Source organism: Pseudochaenichthys georgianus, chromosome 11 (assembly GCF_902827115.2).
Source record: "Pseudochaenichthys georgianus chromosome 11, fPseGeo1.2, whole genome shotgun sequence".
Lineage (NCBI taxonomy): Eukaryota > Metazoa > Chordata > Actinopteri > Perciformes > Channichthyidae > Pseudochaenichthys > Pseudochaenichthys georgianus.
The window spans coordinates 19671891-19696639 of NC_047513.1; the positions used below are offsets into that span (position 1 = coordinate 19671891).

Consider the following 24749-nt stretch of genomic DNA (forward strand, 5'->3'; position numbering starts at 1 on the left):
TTGTGGCCTTTCTGTGTCTCTTCATAGTTGCTGTGTGTCTATTTTGGATTATTTGTGATTGCTTTGCCTCCTTGAGCTTATTTTGTGAGTGTTTGAGCTCATTTTGTGTTTCTTTGAGCTAATATTTTATCAATGTGGCTGGTCGTCAATTTTTCCCATATATCTTGTATGTCACTTTTTGATATTTGTAGCCTATGTCTCTGTATATATTTTGTATATGTTATTTCATGTCATTTCAGTTGCTTTGCGTGTCGTTGTAGTCTTGTTGTGGTTTGTTTGTGGTCTGTTCGTGGTCATTTTCTTTGTCTCTTTTTTGAGTAAAGTTGTATCTCTCTGAAGTTAGTTTGTTTCGCTTTGTAGTGGTTTTATGTATTTGTGTTAATTTCTCTTGAAGTGACTGACAGTTTTTGGATAAGGACACTTTTGGCCCCTGTGTCTGGGTAGCATTTTATGCTACGGCTCCTTTAAGTAACCAGACAGCAGCGTTACCAGGACGACAAGTAGAGACAAACGTGTACGTTAGTCAGTTTGCATCAGCAGAGGAAGGGGAGTATCAAAACTCGCGGAGAGAATTAAATATCATCTTGACAAATAACAACACATTTTGTACAGTACAAATTCTATTTATCAGTCACTTCATTGAGTTAAAAACTAACCTGCTGCTTCTCGACCGACGGTGATAAACAGTAAGCGACGCGATGTCTGACAGCACGTTGTGGATTAACAGGTCGCTGCTGGATAAGATACAGAACTAGCCTGCAGAAAGACGTTTTTTTTGTAGTGGAAATCAACACAAGTCTCTGAAGTAACTCGCTTTACCATTCAGTCATTTCTGCCAACGGTGTTAACGACTGTTTTCCGAGAATTCAAGATCTTTTTCAGGAATAATCAAAGAGTGTGGTAATGCTTTCTGCATGAGCAAGAGGACTGTTAAAAAATGAGCAAAAAATATCAATCAACAAACGTTTCTGAGGTGGAGGACCACATTTCTCTCAAGTATGAAATCAAGAAGAGACTTGGAAAAGGGGTGAGTGACATTCTGTCTCTTCATTTACTAGATTCAAAATGGAAACGTGTATTTACCCCTGGCCAGAGGTGGAAGAAGTACTCAGATATTGTACATACATTTAAAAAAAAGTACCAGAGTGCAGGGATACTCTGTTACAAGTAAAAGTCCTGCAATCAAAATGTTACTGTAAAAGTATTAGCATCAAAATATACTTAAAGTACTATAAGTAAAAGTAGTCATTATGCAAACTGTCCCACTTCAGAACAATATAGGATATGTTTTGATTATAATTATTGATGCATTCATGTGTTTATCAAAGCTGCTATAGGTGCAGCTAAATGTATTTATTTTGTAGGGTATCCAGTGAATGTTACCAGGTGTAACTAAAGTATTATAAGTGTTGTATATTAAACATCAAAGTAAGTAACTAAAGGTAGGCTATTACATAAGTGTTGTAGAGTAAAAGTACAGGATTTACCTCTGAACTGTAATGGAGTAGAAGTACAAAGTAGCAAAACAAGTCCCTCAAAATTGTACCCAAATACAGTACTTTCGTAAATGTACTTAGTTACTTGACACCACTGCCCCTGGCTATACAATTTAATACACAACTCCTTATTGCAAAAAGGTTGTATGAGTTGCCAAATGCTTTCAATGCTGTTTACGCCAACAACCTGTTCACAACAACCTGCTGGGCACCTGCACATTAATGTTCACCACATTTTTAAACCCCGTTTAAGACACATTCCTGCAATTATTCAGACTTAAATCTCTCCATGATGTTGCAATGAAAGGTTTATTTACTTTGGCAGGATAAAGTCTTTCTTTGCAGATCAGCTGTTGTGTGAGGACACTTGTTCCCTTCAGAGTGCAACCCCTCTCTGTTTTCCTTCTTGCCACAGGACTATTCGTAGCTTGGTTTCTTTCCATAAACTGTCCACAGAGACTCACAAATTGCTGCCCTGCTGCGTACAATGACCAGGTGGTGACTGACACGTACACAAGTGTTATTGGCTAACTGCACACACCTGTCCTGAAGGCGGAGGTGACTCATGCTGTTTAACCTTGTCTGCTTTGATACTGGCATCCTTTCATGTTGTGCTTCAGGTACCTAAACTATAATTAGAAGCACTGTTTGGCTTCAAGATCCAAAGGTTTTATTTTCATATGCATTGTAGCTGCAGTGTAGTCATGGCAATGAATATCTTAAGTCCCAGGCTCTTTTAACAATGCAACCTAAATAGGCAAGGCAAGTTTATTTATATAGCACCTTTAAACACAAGGCAATTGAAAGTGCTTTACAAAAGACATTAAGACTATACGTCATTAAAAAGCAAGGAGAATAAAATAAACATAAAACAAGCTAATATATAAAATACATTAATAAAAGTTACATTTAAGATATGAATAGTTCAATTAAACGCAGCAGCAAAAATAAAAGTCTTCAGCCTGGATTTAAACGTAGTAAGAGTTGCAGCAGACCCGCAGGTTTCGTGTAGTTTGTTCCAGATATTTTGAGCATACTAAACTAAACGGTGCTTCTCCATGTTTAGTTCTGACCCGTCCCAGAAGACCTGAGAGGCATAAAACAATAAAATAATAAAAAATAGTGCAAGAACAACAAAACTAATATAAAATACAAGGTTCATAAAGTGCTCTTACTTGTTCTGAATAAATATTTAGTTTTTAACCATTTACCCCAGTAAATATACATCAATGTCTCTTTCTGTGGGTCCGGTGTTTGACAGCTGCCGCCACCAAAGCGCTATGTGAATGTGATCCACTGTCTTCAGTGACAGTGTACACTCCCTGTGTCTTTACAATAAGAGGGACCTGCATCACTGCTGCCTCTGTTATGCTTCACTTCATCGCCTTTATCCGCACCCTAACTCTCCTTTCACAATAGTCATGGATGTAGCTACTATTGAGGGCACAGAGGTCATGTCCTCACATTTTTGTGATCAGATGTGCATTTGACACGTTTTATAATTAAAAGTTACACAAGCCACATATTAAAAGTGGTGCAATAATGACTTTTGAACCACTTTTAATATGTTTCCTTTACTTATGCAGTTGAAAACAATATTAATGTGTGACAGAATCTCATCCTCCTCATGCATGGCGATCTGATGTTACCATGTTGTGTCTCTCTCAGGCTTATGGCATTGTATGGAAAGCTGTTGACAGACAAACAGGCGAGATCGTGGCCGTGAAGAAGATCTTTGATGCCTTTAGGAACAGGACGGATGCCCAGGTGAGTGCTTGATGACCTTTTTAATAGAAAGATAAGATTGGCTAATGATTAAATAGAGCAGGAGGCTTGTGTGTTCTTTGTAGAGTTCACATCCTAATTCTACTTTTCTTTTCTTTTGCAGCGGACATTTAGGGAAATCATGTTCCTCCAGGTAACAATTATTATCATATAATTCTCTTGAAGTTAATTCCAAAAACGTTTACTGTAAATTGTTTTTTATTGAAGGTATGTATACTGATACTGCTACAGTAGTTGTACCATGCCTTACTTAATCAGCACAGCACTGTTTATTTTTCCATTCATATTACGTCATAGCTGATTGCTTTATAGGCAGGAACATACTGGAAAGGTTTCTGACCTGAATTTGCAGCTGTTTAGTTTACTGTGTGCAAACCATTGAGCAATGACACTGCTGGTGACACACTGGGGTAAAAACCAGACAGCAGCAGAGACTTCAGTTTTCTTAATATCCTCAAGGTCAATGGCAATGACCAGCAACAATGTTCCCTTATCACTTACCTGTATATCTTTATTTCTTTTAAGATCATAAAATATCTTAATATTATCATTTTATTGAGCCAGACAATGATATACATTCAGCACCTTGTTGTGTAAATGCTCATCTCCATTTACACACAATGATTCACGGCCATTCACAGATCACAGATAATAGCGACAATAAATGATTGTATTTAGAAATTTCAACAATATCAAACATAAGTAAACCAAAAAGAGAAAAAATAAAACAAATCATTTGCTGTGTAAATAGAAGACACTGACAAAGTATGTATGTATACAGCCTACTGAATAAAAGAGACAATCAAATCAAAATCTACGAATAGTAACACAAATATTGATTTCTACCTTTTACTTTGATTTCCTTGTGTAACATATCCTTGAGTATGTATGTGCTGACCTACATCCATGTGACCGTCAGCTGTGTTTCTGGCCCCTTAATCAGCTGTTGTTAAGTTTCAGTAAAATTCAAGTGTTGTTGTAATGGGTTTTATAGTGACCATTATATAACTTGTTGTTTTCACAACCTTTACACAAAAAGCGCCAGTCATCATTATTAGCCGGAAACTGTTGCTTCTGTTACTAAAACTTCCCTTTCTGTTGCAGGAGTTTGGCGATCATCCCAACATCGTTCAACTTCTAAATGTCGTCAGAGCTCAAAATGATAAAGACATTTACCTTATCTTTGAGTATATGGGTGAGTGTTTGGGAAGTTTTGTACACTTCAAGAAAGAATCGTCTGATGCTTTGACGCACTAAGGGAACAGTAAAGATTACAGAAGTGCTTATTAGTTTAACTTGGCCCTGAGTGTGTGTGTGTGTGTGTGTGTGTGTGTGTGTGTGTGTGTGTGTGTGTGTGTGTGTGTGTGTGTGTGTGTGTGTGTGTGTGTGTGTGTGTGTGTGTGTGTGTGTGTGTGTGTGCGTGTGCGCGCGCGTGTGTTTGGCTGGCTGCACTGTCTTACTGCTGAGTCCACACACTGGCCTCGCCCCTCTCTGCAGTATATCCATTAATACAGCAGCATTCAGCACAGACGTCCACTGTTTCTCCCTGGCACTTCAATTACAATACTTTGCTGAAATGATTGTGTATTTTAATTCGGAGAAGCCTGGATTTACAATTCATCCATTTGTGTTACTATAACAGTCATATTATTATAATCCATTTTTTGTTCTGCTTGTAACAGATACTGACCTGCATGCAGTGATAAAGAAAGGCACCCTTCTGAAGGACATCCACAAACGTTATGTGATGTACCAGCTCTTCAAAGCCATCAAATACCTGCACTCAGGAAATGTTATCCACAGGGACCATAAGGTAGGCAGGTGGAGAATATTAAGCAACAGGCATGAATGCATTTTCTTTTATCTTCTTTTCCAATTCATGAAGGGAGACATTACAGTTGAGTTGATTACTTACAGGTTACATTAATACAATTATTTGTTATATCATAAGTGTTCTGAAAATGTATGTTTAAAATGCAAATGAGGCATTATCTAATGCAAATTCTTTAGTGAATTAAATTAATCTAGATAAGAAAATATACAAACTTTTTTTGGCCTGTAATCACTTTCATACATTTCTGGTTTGAGGTCTTCTTTTATTTGACTTCTTCAAATTCCTTTTTATGTTCAACCCAGTAGAAAAAGGGGAGGGGTAGGAATCAATAAATGTTTGGCATTTTCTCAACTCCTATGCAAATCCAAGCCATTACTTAAGTCCAAAATACTGTTTATGTTAACACATTCTGTAAGACTTGCTAGTCTGCGGGAAATCAGCTGACACTATAACTTCCTGTTTCGAACTGACTAGAATTTCCTTCCTTCTTTCTGCCAGTTGTCTGTTATTGCATCTCTTTTCACTGTTTTCATATCATGGTCAAGCTGCTTGAATTAACCTCTCTGTAAATACGTGAAAACTGAACTATTATTGTCCCTGTGAAGAATGTTTCTCTTGTCTGTGTTTCCCACAGCCATCCAACGTGTTGCTGGACACCGACTGTGTAGTCAAGCTGTGTGATTTCGGCTTGGCCAGATCGCTCAATCAGATCCAAGAGGACAGTGGGAATCCAGCGCTGACGGAGTACGTGGCGACGCGGTGGTACCGAGCTCCTGAGATCCTGCTGGGGTCCACAAGGTATCAACTGTGATGAGTGATATGTCGACCACTTTAGGCGCTTATTACAACACATGTCAGCATTCACACACATTCAGAGGCTTTTATACAGGAGAGATGAACACACACTGTTGGCCATGCCATGAGAGCATTGGGATGTGGGGTTCAGTATCTGCTTGGGTCTGCTTGTTCTTCACAGCAGTGGTTTTAAAAGGACAGTTGACCCAAAATAAAAAAATACATAATTTCCTCTCACCTGCAGTGCTTTTTATCATCGAAATGGTTTTCTTGTTAGTTTTGTTTATGTTAGCAGTATCAGAAATGAAGATATCTGCCTCTTAAATATCTACAGGGCACTACACTGCTCAAAATTCCAAACATATTTCATGGTGTGACCCCTTTACTTAAGATAATCAACAAACAGTTTAATATAGGAACTACTTTTCTTTCTACACATCAAAGAATGATCTCACTCTTATCCAAGCCTCTCACCCAAGAGTAGATGCACACATTACTTCTGCGACGTGATGCACCTTGGGGTTGTAATTTCTATGACTGATACCTCAGACATTCGGCAACTCACCCAAATACTAATTTAAAATGGATTAATAGTGCTACAGGTAAAAGGAAATAAATGTATTTTGATCTGGGGGAAAAATGTACCTCTAAGTGAATTCCAATGACTGAACTGTGTGTGTGTAGTTATGAGTGTACCAGACTTTGAGAAGTACATCTTGTCCAAAGGTACACTAAAGGTGTGGACATGTGGAGCCTCGGCTGTATCCTGGGAGAAATGCTGCTGGGGAAAGCCCTGTTCCCCGGGACGTCCACCATCAACCAGATAGAGAAGATCATGACCACCATACCCCACCCCAGCCCAGAAGGTGATTCAAAACACCCACACTACACTTTTAGTAAAGGACTGCAATCATCACTATGAATTCATTAAATGCAATTTCCTTTTCAGATATTCTAGCAATCAAGTCTGAATATGGATCCTCTGTGATTCAGAGAATGTTACTAAAGTAAGAAAACGTTTTGTATTATTATGTGATTTAATAATCCTGCTTAGCCTTTTCTCGACTTGTAACTCCTGGTATAGAGCTAGTTTTGTTAGTAACGATAACACATTTCCTCCCTTCCACTTTGAAGATTATTATCAGGGCTTTCAAGAGTGGGGGGGCTGATAACACGCTCTGAGAGCAGCAGTAGTGATTATTGCAGAGGTGCAATGACGCAACAGTGACAAAGCAGCATCATAAACTAAGCAATGACAGCTGTGAAACACCACCTTGTTGAACAGGGCAGTTCTTGATGTTTGTTGCAGAGAAATTAGAAGAACAGGGAGAGTCAAATTCTTTGCTTGAATAATCTCCAAAGCTTTGCTATATTTAAAAAGTAGCAGTATTCTTATTTATACATTTTTTACTCTTCTTAGTTACATATTGACAACTCAAAATTGTCCTCTCAACTGGGTTTCTTCCTCCTGGTGCTTTCTTAACAACATTTATGAACAAGGTTTGTGATAGGAGATTTCATTGCAATAAGGGTACAGTGTGGTTTTGATAAGATGGATCCATGGAATACAAAAGACAACATTTCTCATTCTGAGACATTTCATTATTTGTAATCCCTTTTTAAAATAATAGTACACGATGCTAAACATCCAGAAAAATCCTTTTAAATATGGCTCTTCCTTCCTTCCCCAGACCACAGGTGCCTTTGGAGGATCTTCTCCTGCCTTCTGTGCCTTCAGATGCTCTGGACCTGTTGAGAGGTTTGCTCGTTTTCAACCCAGACAAGCGACTGACCGCTGAGCAAGCCCTGCAACACCCATATGTAGCCAGGTATTAAAGATCAAGAATTCCAATTCATTGAAGGATAAGTAACTGTGGTTTTCCTTACAGAAAAATGATTGAGAGATATGTGTTTTCGATAGTAAAATCGATAGTTTTTCTGTTTGTTTTTCTGCCCGTGCTAAATTGAAATAAGTATTTAAATAATAGGAACATATTACCATTTAGTGCTTTCATTTACTATAATTTCTGTCTCTGGAGGTTTCACAATCCAGCCAAGGAGCCCGCCCTTAACTACGATGTAGTGCTTCCAGTGGATGATGATGTACAACTATCTGTGGTTCAGTACCGCAACAAACTTTATGAGGTACAAAATGAGTCTGAAAGGTTCAGAAGGAAACAACAACAATGTAATCTTTACTCAGTAGGCCATATTGCAAAGAAGTGTATTGCAAAAAAATCATTTTGACCTTTGGTCTGATCACAGTGATTAAACCCAATGATCCTACTCTCTACCTGCAGATGATGCTGGAGAGGAGAACTAATCAGGGGATGCTGAGGCTGATCCAGCCAAAGGACGGACGCTCTGTCAGAAGCGTTGAGAAGCCCAATGTGAAGGAGAAAGTAGAGAAGGGACTAGCCAAAGCGAGTGGGGACAATGACCATAAGGGGGAAACACAACATGTAAAGACTGAAGAGTCAAACCAGGAACCTTTACAAACAGCCGTCCCTGAACCTGCGCCTGTGTCAACCCCGCTTGCTGTGGAGAAGACGAGTCCCTTATCGAGTCCCTTATCGAGTCCCTTATCGAGTCCCTTACTGAGTCCCGACGGTTTGGGAAAACTCACCTACAACCCCATCACACATGCCCCAAGTATGTCTGAATTACTTGTTCTCCAAACAGGGCTGGGGATTGAACCTCAGTACTTTGTTACTTTTAATTGTATGTAAAGTGTCTCTGAGCATTGGGGAAAGCGCTATACAAATCCCATGAATTATTACTATTATTATTATTATTATTATTATTTTACAATATGTTCATAGCATAGGGTATTAAATACTGGGAAGATTATAAGATTTGTAATTAAATGTTTTGAATGCTTGTTTAAAGTAACAATTGTTTCACAAGTTCACAATGCAGCTTTATAATTATTCAAAAGATCCTGCTCTACATCCTCCTACACTTTTAAAACCCAAAGTATAAAATGATTTTTTCTCTTTTGGAGACATCTCTAAATTTTCCTTAAACCCATTATTCCAAAAGTGGATTACAGGCTCGGTGTGGTATTATATATTCTGTGAACAAGCGTAAAGACCTGAATAATGTCACCTCCATGTCCCCTGTGTACTAAAGTGAGTTAGGGTTAACATAACATGTCAAAAGAATGTTGTTTTTGGTATTTGGGTCTCAAACACACACTATTAATACATATACCCTCAGATTGAAATCACAGCTTCTTCTTTGTTTTATTCAGATGCTTTTGTCCGGAGTCCGGCTGGTCCTCCTCATCACGGCTTCTCCACTGCAGCAGGCAGGAAACACGTGGGACCGACCAGTAATGGAAGGGCAACAACATCACCAACAGAGGGCACCAACACTGATCAAGTAATCAACAGACCTCAGCTCACTCAATGTTCAGTTTTGTTTTCCTTTCCTGTGATGTGATCTTGTTTTGTTTTTACTTTCTTTTTTTATCTTCTTACACTGTTTCCTACTCGCATTAGTTCTGTGTCTCACTTTGTATGTTGCTCTCTCTTATCACTACCCTCACAAGTCCATGGATCAGATTCTCCAGCGTGGTCGCTCCGCCCCTGTGGCCCACACCCGCTCCTTCTCCTCGACCTTAAACCAAACCCAGAACCACCCGCTGGTTCGCAAGGAAGAGCCCTCCCTGCCCTCTGGGCTGTACGTCGCATCTGCCCGCCTGGTCAGTCCACCACTCCCCAGGACTTTTAAAAATATGACTCAATGCCACAATGCAATTTAAGGTTATGATGACATGATGAAATATTGATTTAGAGGTAGAACATATGAAAATAGTTGTATTTTTTTTTATTTGTCCACTCCTTTTATTACTTACCTCATTGCTTACATTGTTTTCACCCTTTGTCTCGGCTCATTTACATGATTAAGTCAATCTTATCACTCCTTATTTAAAGAATTCACTCACTTTTTCACCTTTGCCCATGACGCATTTGAAAAGTCAGAGAAATTTTCTTTTTTTATAATTCACTAATATGAAGATGGAGTGGCTAACTTTATTTTTCTTCCCTTACAGAACCAGCGCTCCAACCCTCCGGTTCGTGAGGCTCGGCCCCCAACACGCTTCAGCAAGAAAGTGTATCAGAGTAACTGTAATGTGGCCGCAGCAGGCGACCCTCGAGCCAAACTGGGCAGCTATTGCCAGTCCTATGGCACGATCAACAAGACTGATCTGGACAATCTGCTACGAAGCCGCCCATACAACCAGTAGCTGCTGCCATGTCAGCGGTCACATGTGTCACATGTTTGAACACACAGCAACGTTTGCCCTGCAATAGAATGTTAGCAACGAGGCAAACTAAAACAAGGCTTGTAAAGCGAAACTGTGATGACTGTTACATCGATTGTATCATATGTAGATGGTATTCTTTGGAGATTTGTTTCATGATCCAAACCGTGACAATTAATACTAATATGTCAAATTCATATTGCGTTTATCAAATTGAACCAGCATTTCAGGAACATTTGTTTATGTAAGGCCAACATGTTTCGCTCTGTATCATTTCTCACAAGGTTGGATTACTAACCAGACAAACCCAAGACCTTCAGCTTTTAAGGTGATTCAGTTTGGAGTCATCTACACATTTCTTTGGTAATATGCACCTTTTATAGCACATTATCAGTTGAAATGTTTACTTGTCTATGTGTTAGAGAATGTGTGTCAATATTGACATGTTAAATGTTCCTAAATACATTGTGTTTTAACTCATTCACAAACACAGGGTCAACATGGCCTCACACATACTGTACTTCGTACCCATGAAGTGGCCCACTAAAAGGGTCAAACAAGCCATGATTTAGCCTTAATGGTTCATGCACATTAGGCGATTTGCTTTTAGCCGAAAACAGAATATCTGTACAATTTGCAAATAACTATTTAAATTGATAATATAAAATAGTATTTTTTATGTGAATTCAGAAGCAATACTTGTTCATATTGTGTACAGAAAGTAAACATATTTGTGTTTCCCAGTTTATAATGTTAAACAGACTTGGGTGACTGTGGCAGCAGACCACCATAACGTTTAATAATAAACTGAGTTGGATATTATCTTGATTTCACCTGAAATATTGAGCAAAACACATGATATCAGGTCAAGCCAAAACACACACAATACGCAACAGAAGCTACATTAAAGGACCTCCAGGTACTTGATTGAAAAAACTGATTAAAGCTTGAATACAAATATTATATACAAAAATGTGTGCTAAGGTTGAAAGCAGGTAGGGATAATTTTAACAAAAATATATACTTCCTCGTTGTACAATCTATAAAACACCATCAATAATGTATTTATTATATTATAATCTGAATCTGCAAAGTATAGAGTAGGCTGTCAGTTAATTGTAGTTGATTCAATATTTCCTTTAAAATTGCAGGGAAGTTGAGGTACAAAAGTTGATGTAGATTTGGATTAATGATGTGAAATATAATCAACACTTAGATAAACCTGGAGTAACATTCAGAAGCTACCCTGCAGTATACAAAGTAATTCAAACTGGCTGCACCTTTACCAGCTTTGATAACACTTTAATACATAAATAACTATAATCAAAACATATCATATATTATTCTGAATTAGGCCAGGCTGCATAAAGAGTACTTTACTTTTGGTACTCTAAGTAAGTATGTTGATGCCAAAGAACTGTAACATTTTGAATACAGGTACAAGATCTGAGCACTTCTCACACCTGCCTCCAGTTACATCTAGATCTCTTGGTTGCAGTATTTAGCTAGTAAACCCAAAACAGACCCTTGACTGCACAAACTTTTTTTGCTCACTCCCAGAAAAACACTGCGTCATTCAGAGAGCAGCTAACTTGTCATTTTATAACACGCGGAGATTCCCACACACCACGTGATAACACCGTGTGGTGGTGACGTCAGCAGCAGTTCTCGACCCAGTTGTTCACATAGATCAGGAGGAGGAGGAGGGAGCGTTAATGTCGGCTGCAACTCTCTATTTGACACATTAAAGGTACGTGTGTTAAAGTCTATTGGTTGTACGTTTGCCCGGTGTGTGTGTTTTATTTGTAGAAAGTATTTATTCATTTGTCAGTCGTTAAATACCCTGTGTTTGAGGCTAGCGAGCAAGCTGTGGTAAGCAACGGTCAGCATCATCCCGCCTGCTGTCAACTAACGGCAGCAAGAGAGGGAGCGGGGAATTAACCAAACGGATGTTTTTAAAAGAAAATGTAACATCTAGATAGTACTGGCCAACTAAAATCTTGCTTTAAAGGAAACTGACAGCTCAGCACTGTAAACATGCGGGCGCAGGCTGTGGTCATCGTCCAAAAAAACCAACTTATTTGATGGATTCAACATCCGGGATACTTGATGTTTACCTTGTCTACAGCCTTATAACTCACAGGTTATCCACGTGTTTTATACAGTGGTGGTGTTGCTAGCTTGGGGGTTTATATGTGTCAGTTTGATGTAACCGATGATCGCGCTGTCGCAGTGTTTATCTGCGGTGGTGAGGCCTACAGAGAGGGATGTACGGCCGCTGCAGGTGCTGCCGGAAAACGAGGCCCATGTTTATGTTGGAGTCATGTGTCTGTTTTGCATAACCTCGAAACAGCTGTCATATCACCTTCTGTGTTCAGAGTGGTGTTCACGTGTAATCTCCCTTGCATTTTGGTGGATTTTAAGCAAAGGTGGAAGAAGTACTCAAATGTTGTACTTAAACAGAACTACCAAAGAGCCAGAATACTCTTTACAAGTACAAGTCCTGTATTCAAAATGCTAAAGTACAAAGGTATTGGTATCTAAATATACAAAAAATAGGAGTAATTATTATGTTATTATATGTTTTGATTATAATTATCGATGTATTGATTGTCATTGATTGTATTTGTTTATCAAGCTGTTTAAGGCGAAACTAATTTCAACTAATTGTGAATTTAATCCAGGTATATCTAAAGTAAAAGTACAATATTTACTTCTGAATTGTAGTGGAGTAGAAGTACAAAGTAGGATAAAATGGAAATACTCAAGTAAAGTACCTCAAATGTTGACTTAAGTACAGTACTTGACTAAGTGTACAGTTACCTTCCACCAATGATGTAACATGACCAAACAAATATGAACTGATATATTAGATCAAAAGTTATAGTCACTATTTGAGCTCCAATGCAAAACATTAACGGCCCGTCCACACATCGGCGTGCGTTGAAGCTTCCAACGCTTCTGCCCATTCACTTTGAATGGGGTGATGTCACTTTTAGCCGAACTGCATTTTGGGAAGCGACGTGGAGCGTTGCTGGCGTTGCTCGCCTCAAAAGTTGAGCAATGTTCAACTTTTGACGCCTCGACGGAGGCCCGCCGGCAAGCGTCAATGCACGCCGCTGTGTGGACGGGCCGTAAGTTGGACCAGTTTCTGATTTATATTATGGTAATGGATATATTTGGGTTTTGGGCTGTTGGTCATATAATAAGAATAACGATAATTCATACAATTTGTATTTGAGCGCTTTTCCACATGCTCAAATCGCTTTACACGACATATTACACATGTGGACAATACCCACAGATACACACATATTACACTCATATTATGTCGTCATTAGTCCAGAAGAGTATACTGTCCTGTTTAATCTGAAAATATTTGCAGCCCATACATTTGTATAGTGGTGAAATGTGTTGTTGATATCTAAGCATCGGGCCTTCTACATGAATTTTCCAAATAGTTCAAAATTCGCTGTCTCTGCTACAGCCCAACACATTCCTTTGCTATGTACAGGCTACTCTGGACCCTTTTAAATGTTTTTGTTGTAGTTCTCCATTTCCTTTCTGACTGTCCTGTGTGGAATTAAGCTAAAGGAATAAATCATAGCATAAGATTGTCTTGTTTCTATCTTGTGTCTGCTCACTGAAAGTTACCAAACTTCATTTTGTTAAAACGCCTACAATGACAAGATGTCTTATGTCTTATGACGTTAAGCTTGGACTGAAACGGCCTCTCTGTTCTTCCCTGACAGCAGGTTACAAGGACATGCATGATGCCATGCAGAGCTAATGACTTTTGCTCTACTTGTTAAACACCTGAACTGCTGAAACAACATCCATAACATTCATCTGCTACTTAGTAATTATGTATCTATTTCTCTAATATATCATTCCAATAACTTGACTCTTATTGCACTATTTCACTTTTTTAAACTATTACTTTTTGTATTTACTATTTACTTGCACTATATTTTTCTGTTTATCTGTATTATTGTGTTGCACTGTTGGAGAAGCCTGTGTCCTAAGATTGTCATCAGCATAACTACACTGTAGCTATGTTCGTATGACAAAATAAAGAACCTTGAAACCTTGAGTTTCACAGTGAGGGATTTTTTAAAGTCGAGGGTTGTTTAATTTAAGAACAATCTGAGGAGACTTATAATAAGTGAGGTTAGTGGATGTGTCTACTGTTGTGTGACCATCTGGGTGTGAAAGAGGGTAAAGCCCCTGTCACACCGTCCCGAAATGTACACCCGATGGACACACGAATATTGAATTGTGAATTTCGCACGAAGATAGCCCCAAACCACACACGAAGGCAACATTTACATTACATTTAAGACATACAGTACAACTGCAACGAAAGTAACACAAACAATTATGTTACAGTACTATGATACTGTACTGATATTTTCAGACTTTGTTCTTTACTTTCTCCGTCTTTATATGTAGAAGATATTACGTTTTCTCCGTCATGTTGTTGTTTCCATAGCAACAACAACTTCCTGTCAACTCGCCTTCAAAATAATATATTATATCCTTTTCAGTTTCACAGAACACAAATTGGGTTATTTACATAATATGTTTACATGATTTTGTTGTGCAATAAAACAACCAGATGGACACACGCAAGGTCCTTCGGCTATTTTTTGGCATGCCAAAGATTTTGCCACCGCTCACGAAGTTGCTGCCGGAGCCTGAGAAACTCCACCGGCGGTCATATGATGGCTTAAGATGTCCTCACGAATGGCCCGATGTTGCTACGATCACAGCCGAATTTGAACATTTCCTTTATCGTGTGTCCATCGGGTGTCAATTTCGGGACAGTGTAACAGGGGCTTTATCGTGTGTCTATCGGGTGTCAATTTCGGGACAGTGTGACAGGTTCACTTCCGTTCTGTTTGGAATAGTTTCGTTCTTCAAGGTTGAGAGGGTTTACTTTGAACAGACAAGAGAAATAAAGCAAGCTTCAGTATGTTTAAGAACACCTCTTTAATTGGCAACTGCTTACACATACATACATCATTAATGTCAAACTCTAAGCTAGGTATAAATTAGACACCTTTTTATTAGAGCATTAGTGTAACATGTCACCTTATAATGGTTCAACAAAAAAGTGTTCTACTAATGTATGAAATGTGAGTGTTGTAATGGAAAACTTGTAAATATGTTGTATGGACATAAGCTTATGACAGCTGCACATTTTTAGGGTTGTTAAATTGAGCATATTACATTTTGGCTATTCATCTTTTTCATTTAGACTGTCCTTTTTAATAGAAAGAAGAATTTTGTTTTTGTTAACAAAGGTACCATATTATGCTAACCTTCCTAAAGGGCCGCCATCTGTCACCAGACGAGGTGTCTGCTGGTTTGACAGAGCAGAGCCGCGCTGACACGGCGCGTCACAATGACAAACTCTTGCCAGACGACTGCATAGGCAGTCTCGGTAGGGATTTATCCAACAGTGTGATTTCATAACAGGACTTTCAATGTTGTCATTAGTGCTTTGAGGTCTGATAAGAAAATCAGCTGGTTTCTCTCTACCGGTTGCAACACGATTACCACAGATGTAATCACTCATGTGACTGTGATACAGCATTTAATCTTTGATAACAATCAGTGGGATAGTTATTGTTTATTACTTAAAAAAAAAAATGGCATGTTCAAAAGCTGTAAACTTCTTATTTTAAATATATGTTTTATTTCATTTAATTCACCCTCCATCAGAGATCACAGCTTCTCACTTCTCACCCTTTGTGACACCACATATTTTAACTCTCCACTTTGAATAAGCCCTGCCTCTTTGTGTGGCTGGTCCTGTTTTGTCACTGGGTTTCCTGGTGTTGCTCAGGCATGTGTGTGGGTTTGTCGAGGTATTGTGTATACTTAATTGTGTTAACGTGGCTCTCTGGCTAGCCCACTGAACCCCCCCCCCCCTCCAGCAATAGCTATCAGCAGAGGCCAGAGACAGTGGCACTGCCCTTAACCATCTAGCGTCGGGCATCTGTCCTAAGAGGATTTAAATTCAGCCACGTAATGCTTGAAAAGCTGCACAAACTCACCCACTACAATAAAACAAACACTGTATTGACTGTTGTTGTGATTGGAGTGAATGTCTGTTAAAGATAGCATAGCACTTAATTTTAATGTTCTTTACTGAAGAACCAAAGCCAGTTTTGACTTAATGCGCATTTCTGGAATTCACTAGACCGTGTTTTGTGTTTCTAGGTTGGTTATCTATCATACTAAAAAAACAATCAAGTCCCTTCTGTTGAACATGACTTACAGGATAACCTCAAGCCTTTTCTACAATTTGGAAATGTGTATAAGGCCTGGGAGGTATTTTGCTATATATATATATGTTTAACATTCAACAGAATGTGTGGGAGATATGGACTGTTGGTCGGACAAATCAAGCAAATCAAGGAAAATGTGATCGGCATTTATTTTTACTGAGATTTTATAGACCTAAAAATGAATAGTGTAAAGATCTAGAGTCAGTAACATCTGTATTATTTTCCATGTGATTTCAGACCCGCACTGATGAGATGGCAAATTCTTCCATGTCCTGAGTTACAAACTTAATGCATGAAATGTACATTAGACTTTGGACATGGAGTGGGTCACATGCTGTGTGTGTGTGTGTGTGTGTGTGTGTGTGTGTGTGTGTGTGTGTGTGTGTGTGTGTGTGTGTGTGTGTGTGTGTGTGTGTGTGTGTGTGTGTGTGTGTGTGTGTGTGTGTGTGTGTGTGTGTGTGTGTGTGTGTGTGTGTGTGTGTGTGTGTGTGTGTGTGTGTGTGTGTGTGTGTGTGTGTGTGTGTGTGTGTGTGTGTGTGTGTGTGTGTGTGTGTGTGTGTGTGTGTGTGTGTGTGTGTGTGTGTGTTCTTTCCATCGTCTTTTCTAATGCAATCAATTAAAACATTATTTGTGTTACATAATTGTTGAGAAGTGTATGTGTCATCTGAGATCAAGAGAATGATCTTTTAGTATTAAACCAATATTGATTTCAATGTAAAAATGTCCCTGATCAATACATTGATTTTACAGTTAATCAAAATGGCCCTACTCAGTGTTATATATGCCCCCCCTTATGTAACCATTGTTGTGTGGAAAGCCAGGAGGGATTTGGCTCCTCAGATAATGATTGTAATCTGTTATGATCTTATGAAGACTGTCAGTATGAAGCAGAGCCGGCACTCGCTATGTTTGTCTGCAGTCTCACTGCACTGTCCCAGTGATGGACAGACGGAGATGGTAAAGACACACACCAGAGTCTGGATGCATGTGCTATAAATAGAGCATTGTTGCATAACGCTTACAGGGTGGCCTGGGAAGAGAGGAAGATAGAGGGACTATAAAACGGTTAGCTGGATTTGTTGCTTTCTAATCTGCCACTGAATGGATATTTATGGACTGTTATTGTTGGTAGAGTTTTTTAAAGGAAGTATAAAGACTGAGAGTATGTCTGTATAACCATGCATTATATGCACAGCTGTACTAAATGCAGTCACCACTTAACTGTAGTGCTAGTTATCGATCTATATTGTTTTGATGTTAGTTTTAGATATGGCTGTAGATATTTCAGATTTGTCTCTACTACAAGGATTGAAGCCTCAACAAATACAATTGGAAAAACACAACAACAATGCCTTGTCCCTTATCGTGATCTGTCCCCTTTAAACCCCACAGACCTATGCCCCACTCTAAAGTCTGTCAGCTGCAGACTCAAGCATTTATTTGAAAGTGAAAGTGAGAATGCCTTTTGGCTCCCACCTTGCTCCGCAGAGGCTTCTATATAAACCTGTACAAACACATTTGAAAGCACTTAAAAACATTATCTCACTTGCAGAGAGATTTCTGTTTTCTACTTTGTCCCTCATCATATAGATGCCCCATTAGCATTATAGAGGCCATTTTAACTGGCACAGAAACCTGTTGAGCAGGATGTACAGGGGCCCGGCGGGGGGACACACACACTGCAGTAATGGCCAATATGTCAAGGCAGGATTAGTGATACATTTGGTAACCAAGACACCACCTGCGTGTTGGTAATACTATCTCTCTGGTCACTGTTCGCTGTCTTCTCAATTTCTCTCTCTCCCCATTCATCTGTTCACTTTGTCTGGCTAAATCCTTAAAACCACTGTATAGTATCAACAGTTTTATGAAGATATGAATGTAGCCTGTGATTACAGGTGTACATTTTCAATTAGATCAGGGTCATTCACAGAAGTTTATAACCCAAATGATTGATAAAGGTATTTGGAATATATTCCGTGGAGCAATTGAAAATGACAATAATCAGAAGTTGTCCTCGACTCTTCAACCTGTGGCTTGTTTTACGACAGATACCTTGCTCCGGATGGGTTAAATACCACAGCGCCGTAAACTCATAGATCACTATTTTTTCTTCTCTTTTACTCTCATATGTAAATCACATTCTTCAGAAGTTTGGAAAAAATATAATGCCAACTTATTTTAAACTACATCTAACAATCCTCGATGTTTTTGTGTGAAACAGAAAGCATGGCTCTTCCCAATACCTCTGTTCCCTCCCTGCAGCATCTCCTGATTGCCAGTTACATTTTAATCAGGGATATGCAGTGCCTGTGTGTCTGCCAGTTTGGCTCGGATAGTGTACCATCTTAACCTTTCCTCTGCTCTCTTCTGGGACTCTTGAGATGTTTACATTTTTGGGCAACATACCGTATATTTAAATAGTTTGAGCAAGGTATCTTTGTTTAAGCAAACTGATCGTAATTCTGCTTCATTTCTTCTCTTATGTTGTACTTGTAGCAGAGTGAGCCTTCCCCCTCATCATGTCCCAGGATAAGAGTGGATACCCTGTTATGGGTGAGAACAACCCACTTCATAACAGTGTCTACGGACCCCCTCAGCCAGGGTTCGACACGCCCCCTCCCAACTACAGCCAAGCCCCCGTGGGGCCATACCCACCAGCAGCGAGCTACGGCCAGCCGGGCTTCGCCCAGGCAGGCCCGGGTTGCGCCCCTGGCCCCTACCCTCAGATGCCTTACCCTCAGATGCCCTACCCCCAGGGGCCTTATCAGCAAGGGCCTTATCAGCAAGGGCCCGCACAACCAGGCTTTGCCAGTGACCCAATGGGTAAGTGGTGAAACCAAAGATTTGAAGTATTATGAATAAACTTTCTAGGCCACCATATGTTTTGTTATAAGATACCTTAGTGTGTTACAGAGGTGATAAACCATGACAAAGCAGGATAGAAGTATAGAGCCGTTCCCCTCCTTCACATTAGCACATCCTGTCATTTGACCCTGATCATGTTCCATACACAAAAATCTACATTCTCACTTTGACAACAACAGGGTCTAGAATGCCTCGGCAAAATTTTGGCAAGATTCAGTGAAATGTTGAATATAATCTGAAAATGTAAAAAATGTATATGGATGTTTTGTACCATTGTATGCATTTGATCCAGTTAGTTTAACTCTAAAACCTATATTCAAATAAAAGAAGAAGAAAGGTAAAACAGAATGAGGGTGATAAATCCAACAAAGACATTTGACTAAGGACTGAAAATAACTTAACACAAGTGTCACACTAAAGGCCTGTGAGTGCCAGAAGAACTCTGTATGTTATCCAGGTCAACAACATCCAGTTTAGATCAGACTCAACGCACCTGACTGGGCAATCAATGAGATTATCAATGCTACAATCACAGTGTGGTGAACAAGGCTCAGACACATGTCCAGTTGTTTATTGCACGTTGTTAAACTCTCGTCCTGTGATTGTTGTTCAGCAGCACCTGCAGGCAGCCCTGGTTACCAAGGTGATGTTCCTCCAAATTACTACGACAATGAGGAATTCACCAACTCTGGTTTTGAGGACAAAACCATCCGACAAGCCTTCATCAGAAAGGTAGGTCCCTTATCGTATGAACTATATAAGATGGGTTTAATAAAGAAGTAAACATAACATATAATATGACTCACATTAATATGAAATACCACCAAAAAATAGTTTTGCACCTCACCTGCTTTGTATCTTTTCTCCCACCAGGTCTTCGCGGTTCTCACGGTGCAGCTGCTGATCACTTTCTCCTTTGTTGCCATCTTCACCTTTGTTGACGAAGCAAAGGTCTTTGTGCGACGTAATCCATGGACATACTATGTGTCCTACGTGGTCTTTCTCGTGTCCCTGATCACCCTCAGCTGTTGTGGAGAATTCCGCCGCAAGCACCCCTGGAACTTGATTGCACTGGTAAGAACTACTCCTAATGCCAAATAATAAAAAAAGGTCTGTTTCTAAAAGTTAAAAGTTTACTTTCATGATATATAAACAGTTTGTTTGCAATATGAATGAGGAAAAATTGAATCAGACCTGAGAGCAATAAGTCTCACCTGAATCTACAACATGTAAAGTGTGTCTTCAGGATGTTCATGTGACCGTGTGTGTGTTCTGTGCCTTGCAGTCCATCCTGACCCTGAGCCTCTCCTACATGGTGGGCATGATCGCCAGCTTCTATGACACAGAGACGGTCATCATGGCCGTGGGCATCACTGCAGTGGTCTGCTTCACGGTCGTGCTCTTCTCACTACAGGTCAGTGCACACATACAGCTGCTTGTATGAATTAAATTGAAAGTCTAAAGACAGCATCTGCCCTCTGGTTCAAAAGCAAATGTGAGAATTCATTCTGGTTAGTTAAAACAACCACACTAAGCTTTTTTTTTTATTAACAAAGACATCAGTGTGCATTTATCATTTAGAGACAAGCTAAAAAATACATGTGTAAAATGCTGATGTGGGGCCTTTCACACAGTATGACAACCGGTATGAGTGTGTATAAAAAGTGAACCAATATATTTTACATCCTTTAAGTTTCATATCAAATTCTCAGTGATCATGACCAAAGATTTGTACTTTTATATAGGTATCTGTCATTTTTCTGCGTTGTAATGTAAATAGAATGAACCATTAGTCAAATTACAAAGCCTTTTTTTTATCATGCCTCATATTTTCTGGTCCTTTCTTTTCTGCCCTTCTTCACCACAGAGCAAGTATGACTTCACTTCCTGTCAGGGCGTGCTGTTTGTGTGCCTGATCGTGCTGTTGCTCTTCTCCATCCTCTGCATCTTCATCCGCCACAGGATCCTGGACATCGTCTATTCCTCACTGGGGGCCCTGCTCTTCACCTGCGTACGTTTCACATTCTCTTTGTCCTTTAAAATCAATCCCTTTCCACATTTGACGGTTGCTTGTATTTACTTTTTGATGCTATGTTGAACATTTCTGATCATTTCGTGCAACAGTAAGGATCATTTGAATGTCATTACAGTTCATATTATCAAAGGTCATTCTCAAGTTGGGTCATTTGATATCTGTGAGGTAATGCATCCAGTCGTCTAGATTCAGTTACCAGACAGTCGTCAGCATTGGCATCCAGACGGTTTCCCTCCTACTAGTGAACTGTATTCTGCTCTTTAAGGTATAATCGCATCTGCAGAATGATTAAGAATAAAAGCTCAATCGGAGTTGGAAAAATATTAATGCTTAGAAGGAGGAAAATGGGAAGCTAACTTGTTATTAAAAGATATGACCTAAACTCATCCAAAGCAGCTGTTCAAACACTAAACATATTGAGGGTAAAAGATGTCTTTTGTCGAAGGGAAGAGGAAGAAGATGTGATAGGATGCATTTAATGATGCCAAGCAGAAAAAATGGCTACATTGAATTTTAATATACAACTGTATAGACATTGAGAAGTTAGGAAAAGCCAATAAGACATGAAAGAATGGGGCACACTATCTAGTGTTGCTCAAAGCCTAAATAGACATTCAGACCAAAAGCAGCCCTTCATAGGTGTGAGCGTGTTGCCTTAAGTTGGTCAGTTGAAGAAATGCGATTCCAGTTAGACCTTAGATCCATGAGCTCGAAGGTTAGACTGGCGCCAAAATACTGGAAGTGGTTTATAAAATGTTGAGGTTGTATTGAGGTTGAGCCCTCGGGATGGATGCTAATGAAACTGAGATTGCAGTTTAATGTATACGTTTGCTAATGGTAAAAGTAAATTGTTAGCAATGTCTACTGGTCCATTTGCACCCCCGCTGTATCAATATTTCTTTAAAGAGCTGTTGTCTGTGTGAAATGTCGGAATCCATTCAGATATTTATCGCCATGTTACCTTGAATAATAATTTAAATGTATATATTTATTTTAGAATTATTTGAATTATAGTGTATTATGGCATTTTAGTTTATTACGGTTGTATTTGTTACTTCTGAAACGACAGCTGATACATTTGTATGCCATTAATGTTATATCCACAGTGTAGAAATCTCATGAAACCACTAACGCCTTGTGTCTTCTCTGTAGTTTTTGGCTGTGGACACTCAGCTCCTCCTGGGCAACAAGAAGCTATCTCTGAGTCCAGAGGAATACGTTTTTGCCGCACTCAACCTCTACACCGACATCATCAACATCTTCCTCTACATCCTGGCTATTGTGGGACGTTCCCGTGAATGAAATAATTAAATGAAATAGCTCTTTAAACTTTTGTTTCACTTTGTCCCATAACACACTTCCTTTCCTATCACACCCACACCTTTTTAAAAGGTGTTGCAATTAATGTCAAAATGATCTGTCTTTTTGACCACTTGTTGCTGTAACTCTCCTCTGCTTCTACTAACACTGGTAGCTATATAATGGCTACATGACCTTTACCCATACTTTCAGTGTGACTCAGCTCCTACAGTGTAACACATGTTATCCCGTCCCGTGGATGCATGGCACTCGGCCTTGCCTTGCTTAGAGATTAAACAGAGGAAGAGCGGGGATGGAATCTGTAGCGCCTAATATTGATGCAAACCAGCTTTACTTGAAAACAAATTAGTGCTAGAAATACCCATTTTTCAATCTGTCTGATTCCCCAAACAGATTTCTCCCTTTGAGCCTGCTGATGTTAATTCACTCTGCATGGCAACACTGGAAACAAAACTAAAGGTGTGTTATGTTTCTTTAGAGCTAACAGAGGAATATCTCGGAATTGCTTGTCACAGCTGTAAATAGTTAAATGTATTAGTGTATATGAAGCCAGTACCCCGCCCCCCTTTACCCCCTGCCCCCAAATGGCATGCTGAAGTGATTCCTTTGGATTTGTTGCTTTTCAGGAAATAATTGCTCTGATATCAGAACTTCACTTACCGAGTACAGCAACTTAAATATTATAATGGAAAGAGAATGAAGATCAATGTTGGATGTATATAACTTAATATGAACATAAAGCAGTATTTATAAACCGTATATTCTTACGGACATCTTTTCAAGAGGAAAGAGAAATTAGTTTTTAGTATAAATCATTCATAAGCTGATGTGTCCCCTTTTTTTCTTTACAGTTCTTACTAATTTCCTCTTATCTGGTCATTAATGTGAAGTACAAATGTAGTGCTGTGTTTTCTTTTTCTTATTACCTAATGTGAACAAAAAGTTTTGGGAATTCCTGACCACCTCTATATCAAGCTAATCCAGGTTTCAGAACTTCATTATTAGCTTTTAGGAAGTAAATGGATGACCGACTTATCTATTTATTGAGCTTGATGTAGGTACCAGCGTTGATTTGAAGGTTGTTTAAACTGGTGTTGAAAAAACAAACTGAAACTGTTGTTTGGACTTACTTAAGGGGATTGTGAAACCATTATATACACAAGGTAAAGGAATCAACATGCACTGGAAGACAGAATTCTCCTTGCACATAAACACACACCACTCGACTGACATATTCAACATGAACATTCTTTTATTCTGTAACTTCTGTTCAGATTGTTCACCTCTTGCATGACCCTCTCATTTGCATGTGCTGATAATGCACACTTTACAGGTAGGCCTATTCCTGTTTATGAGAGACAGTGTTGTTGGGCAGCCCTGGTAAACTCTTTTTTTTTTTAATGTTTGTGTTTGTATCTAACTAACTAACGTGTACTTGTACAAAGCACTCCTTAGTGGTTTGATGTGTATAGATGAAGTAATTTTGGGGTTTTGAAGTTATGTTTTCATTGTATATTTGCATTAAATCAAAGTGGAACTGCACTGCTCTACACAGCTGTTAGCTTTTCATTAAAACTTATAAAATGTAATTGTGTCCAACTTTGTGTGTTAAACTGTTTTGTTAAATTTGGAAATAGCCTACTAATAAATCATATATATAATATAGTAAAATAATACAGTTAAAAAGGAAGTTTTATGCAGCTTTGTAACTTATACAATTACCTAAATCAACTTATACAATACGTTGATTTATTAACTGTCAGACATAGAGCTGAAACTTTATTTTTCAGTTGTAAAATGTCCCATTCAGTAATGTTTGATGTATTTATTTGAGTTTTTTGTTATAAAGTGACGCCGATGTTTCCATTAGGCAATTACAAATGTTGAGACCCTTAAGATTTAAATAAGGGCTATACAAGCGTTCGGTCTGGGTCGTTTATGTAGCTAAAAAAAAACGATAGGCCTACGCTGAATTACAGAGCCCAAATGTAAGTCAATTTGAAAAGGTATGGTATATGCCACTATATCCATTCAGAAAATAGACGTCAAC

At 39.0% G+C, this 24749-nt stretch overlaps 2 protein-coding genes across 3 annotated transcripts; both read left to right on the plus strand.

Annotated features, from left to right (window-relative positions):
* Positions 1 to 516: 516 nt before the first annotated feature.
* mapk15 (mitogen-activated protein kinase 15) lies at positions 517 to 11002 on the plus strand. The gene is made up of 14 exons (XM_034095117.2): positions 517 to 1027; positions 3165 to 3263; positions 3385 to 3414; positions 4386 to 4476; positions 4964 to 5094; positions 5750 to 5913; positions 6637 to 6776; positions 6860 to 6917; positions 7602 to 7739; positions 7950 to 8055; positions 8211 to 8562; positions 9164 to 9294; positions 9464 to 9616; positions 9968 to 11002. The coding sequence occupies exons 1-14, from the start codon at positions 938 to 940 to the stop codon at positions 10160 to 10162; spliced, it is 1878 nt and encodes a 625-aa protein (XP_033951008.1). The 5' UTR covers positions 517 to 937; the 3' UTR covers positions 10163 to 11002.
* A 549-nt stretch (positions 11003 to 11551) lies between these two features.
* Positions 11552 to 24288, plus strand: grinaa (glutamate receptor, ionotropic, N-methyl D-aspartate-associated protein 1a (glutamate binding)). 2 transcript variants are annotated; one of them, XM_034095118.2, is made up of 7 exons: positions 11552 to 11930; positions 18976 to 19302; positions 19958 to 20076; positions 20218 to 20418; positions 20630 to 20758; positions 21212 to 21355; positions 22532 to 24288. In XM_034095118.2, the coding sequence occupies exons 2-7, from the start codon at positions 18999 to 19001 to the stop codon at positions 22679 to 22681; spliced, it is 1047 nt and encodes a 348-aa protein (XP_033951009.1). In that variant the 5' UTR covers positions 11552 to 11930; positions 18976 to 18998; the 3' UTR covers positions 22682 to 24288. The 2 variants fall into 2 exon arrangements, with proteins under 2 accessions (XP_033951009.1, XP_033951010.1); XM_034095119.2 differs by having other exon boundaries at positions 11553 to 11930; positions 19961 to 20076.
* The last annotated feature ends 461 nt before the right edge of the window (positions 24289 to 24749 follow it).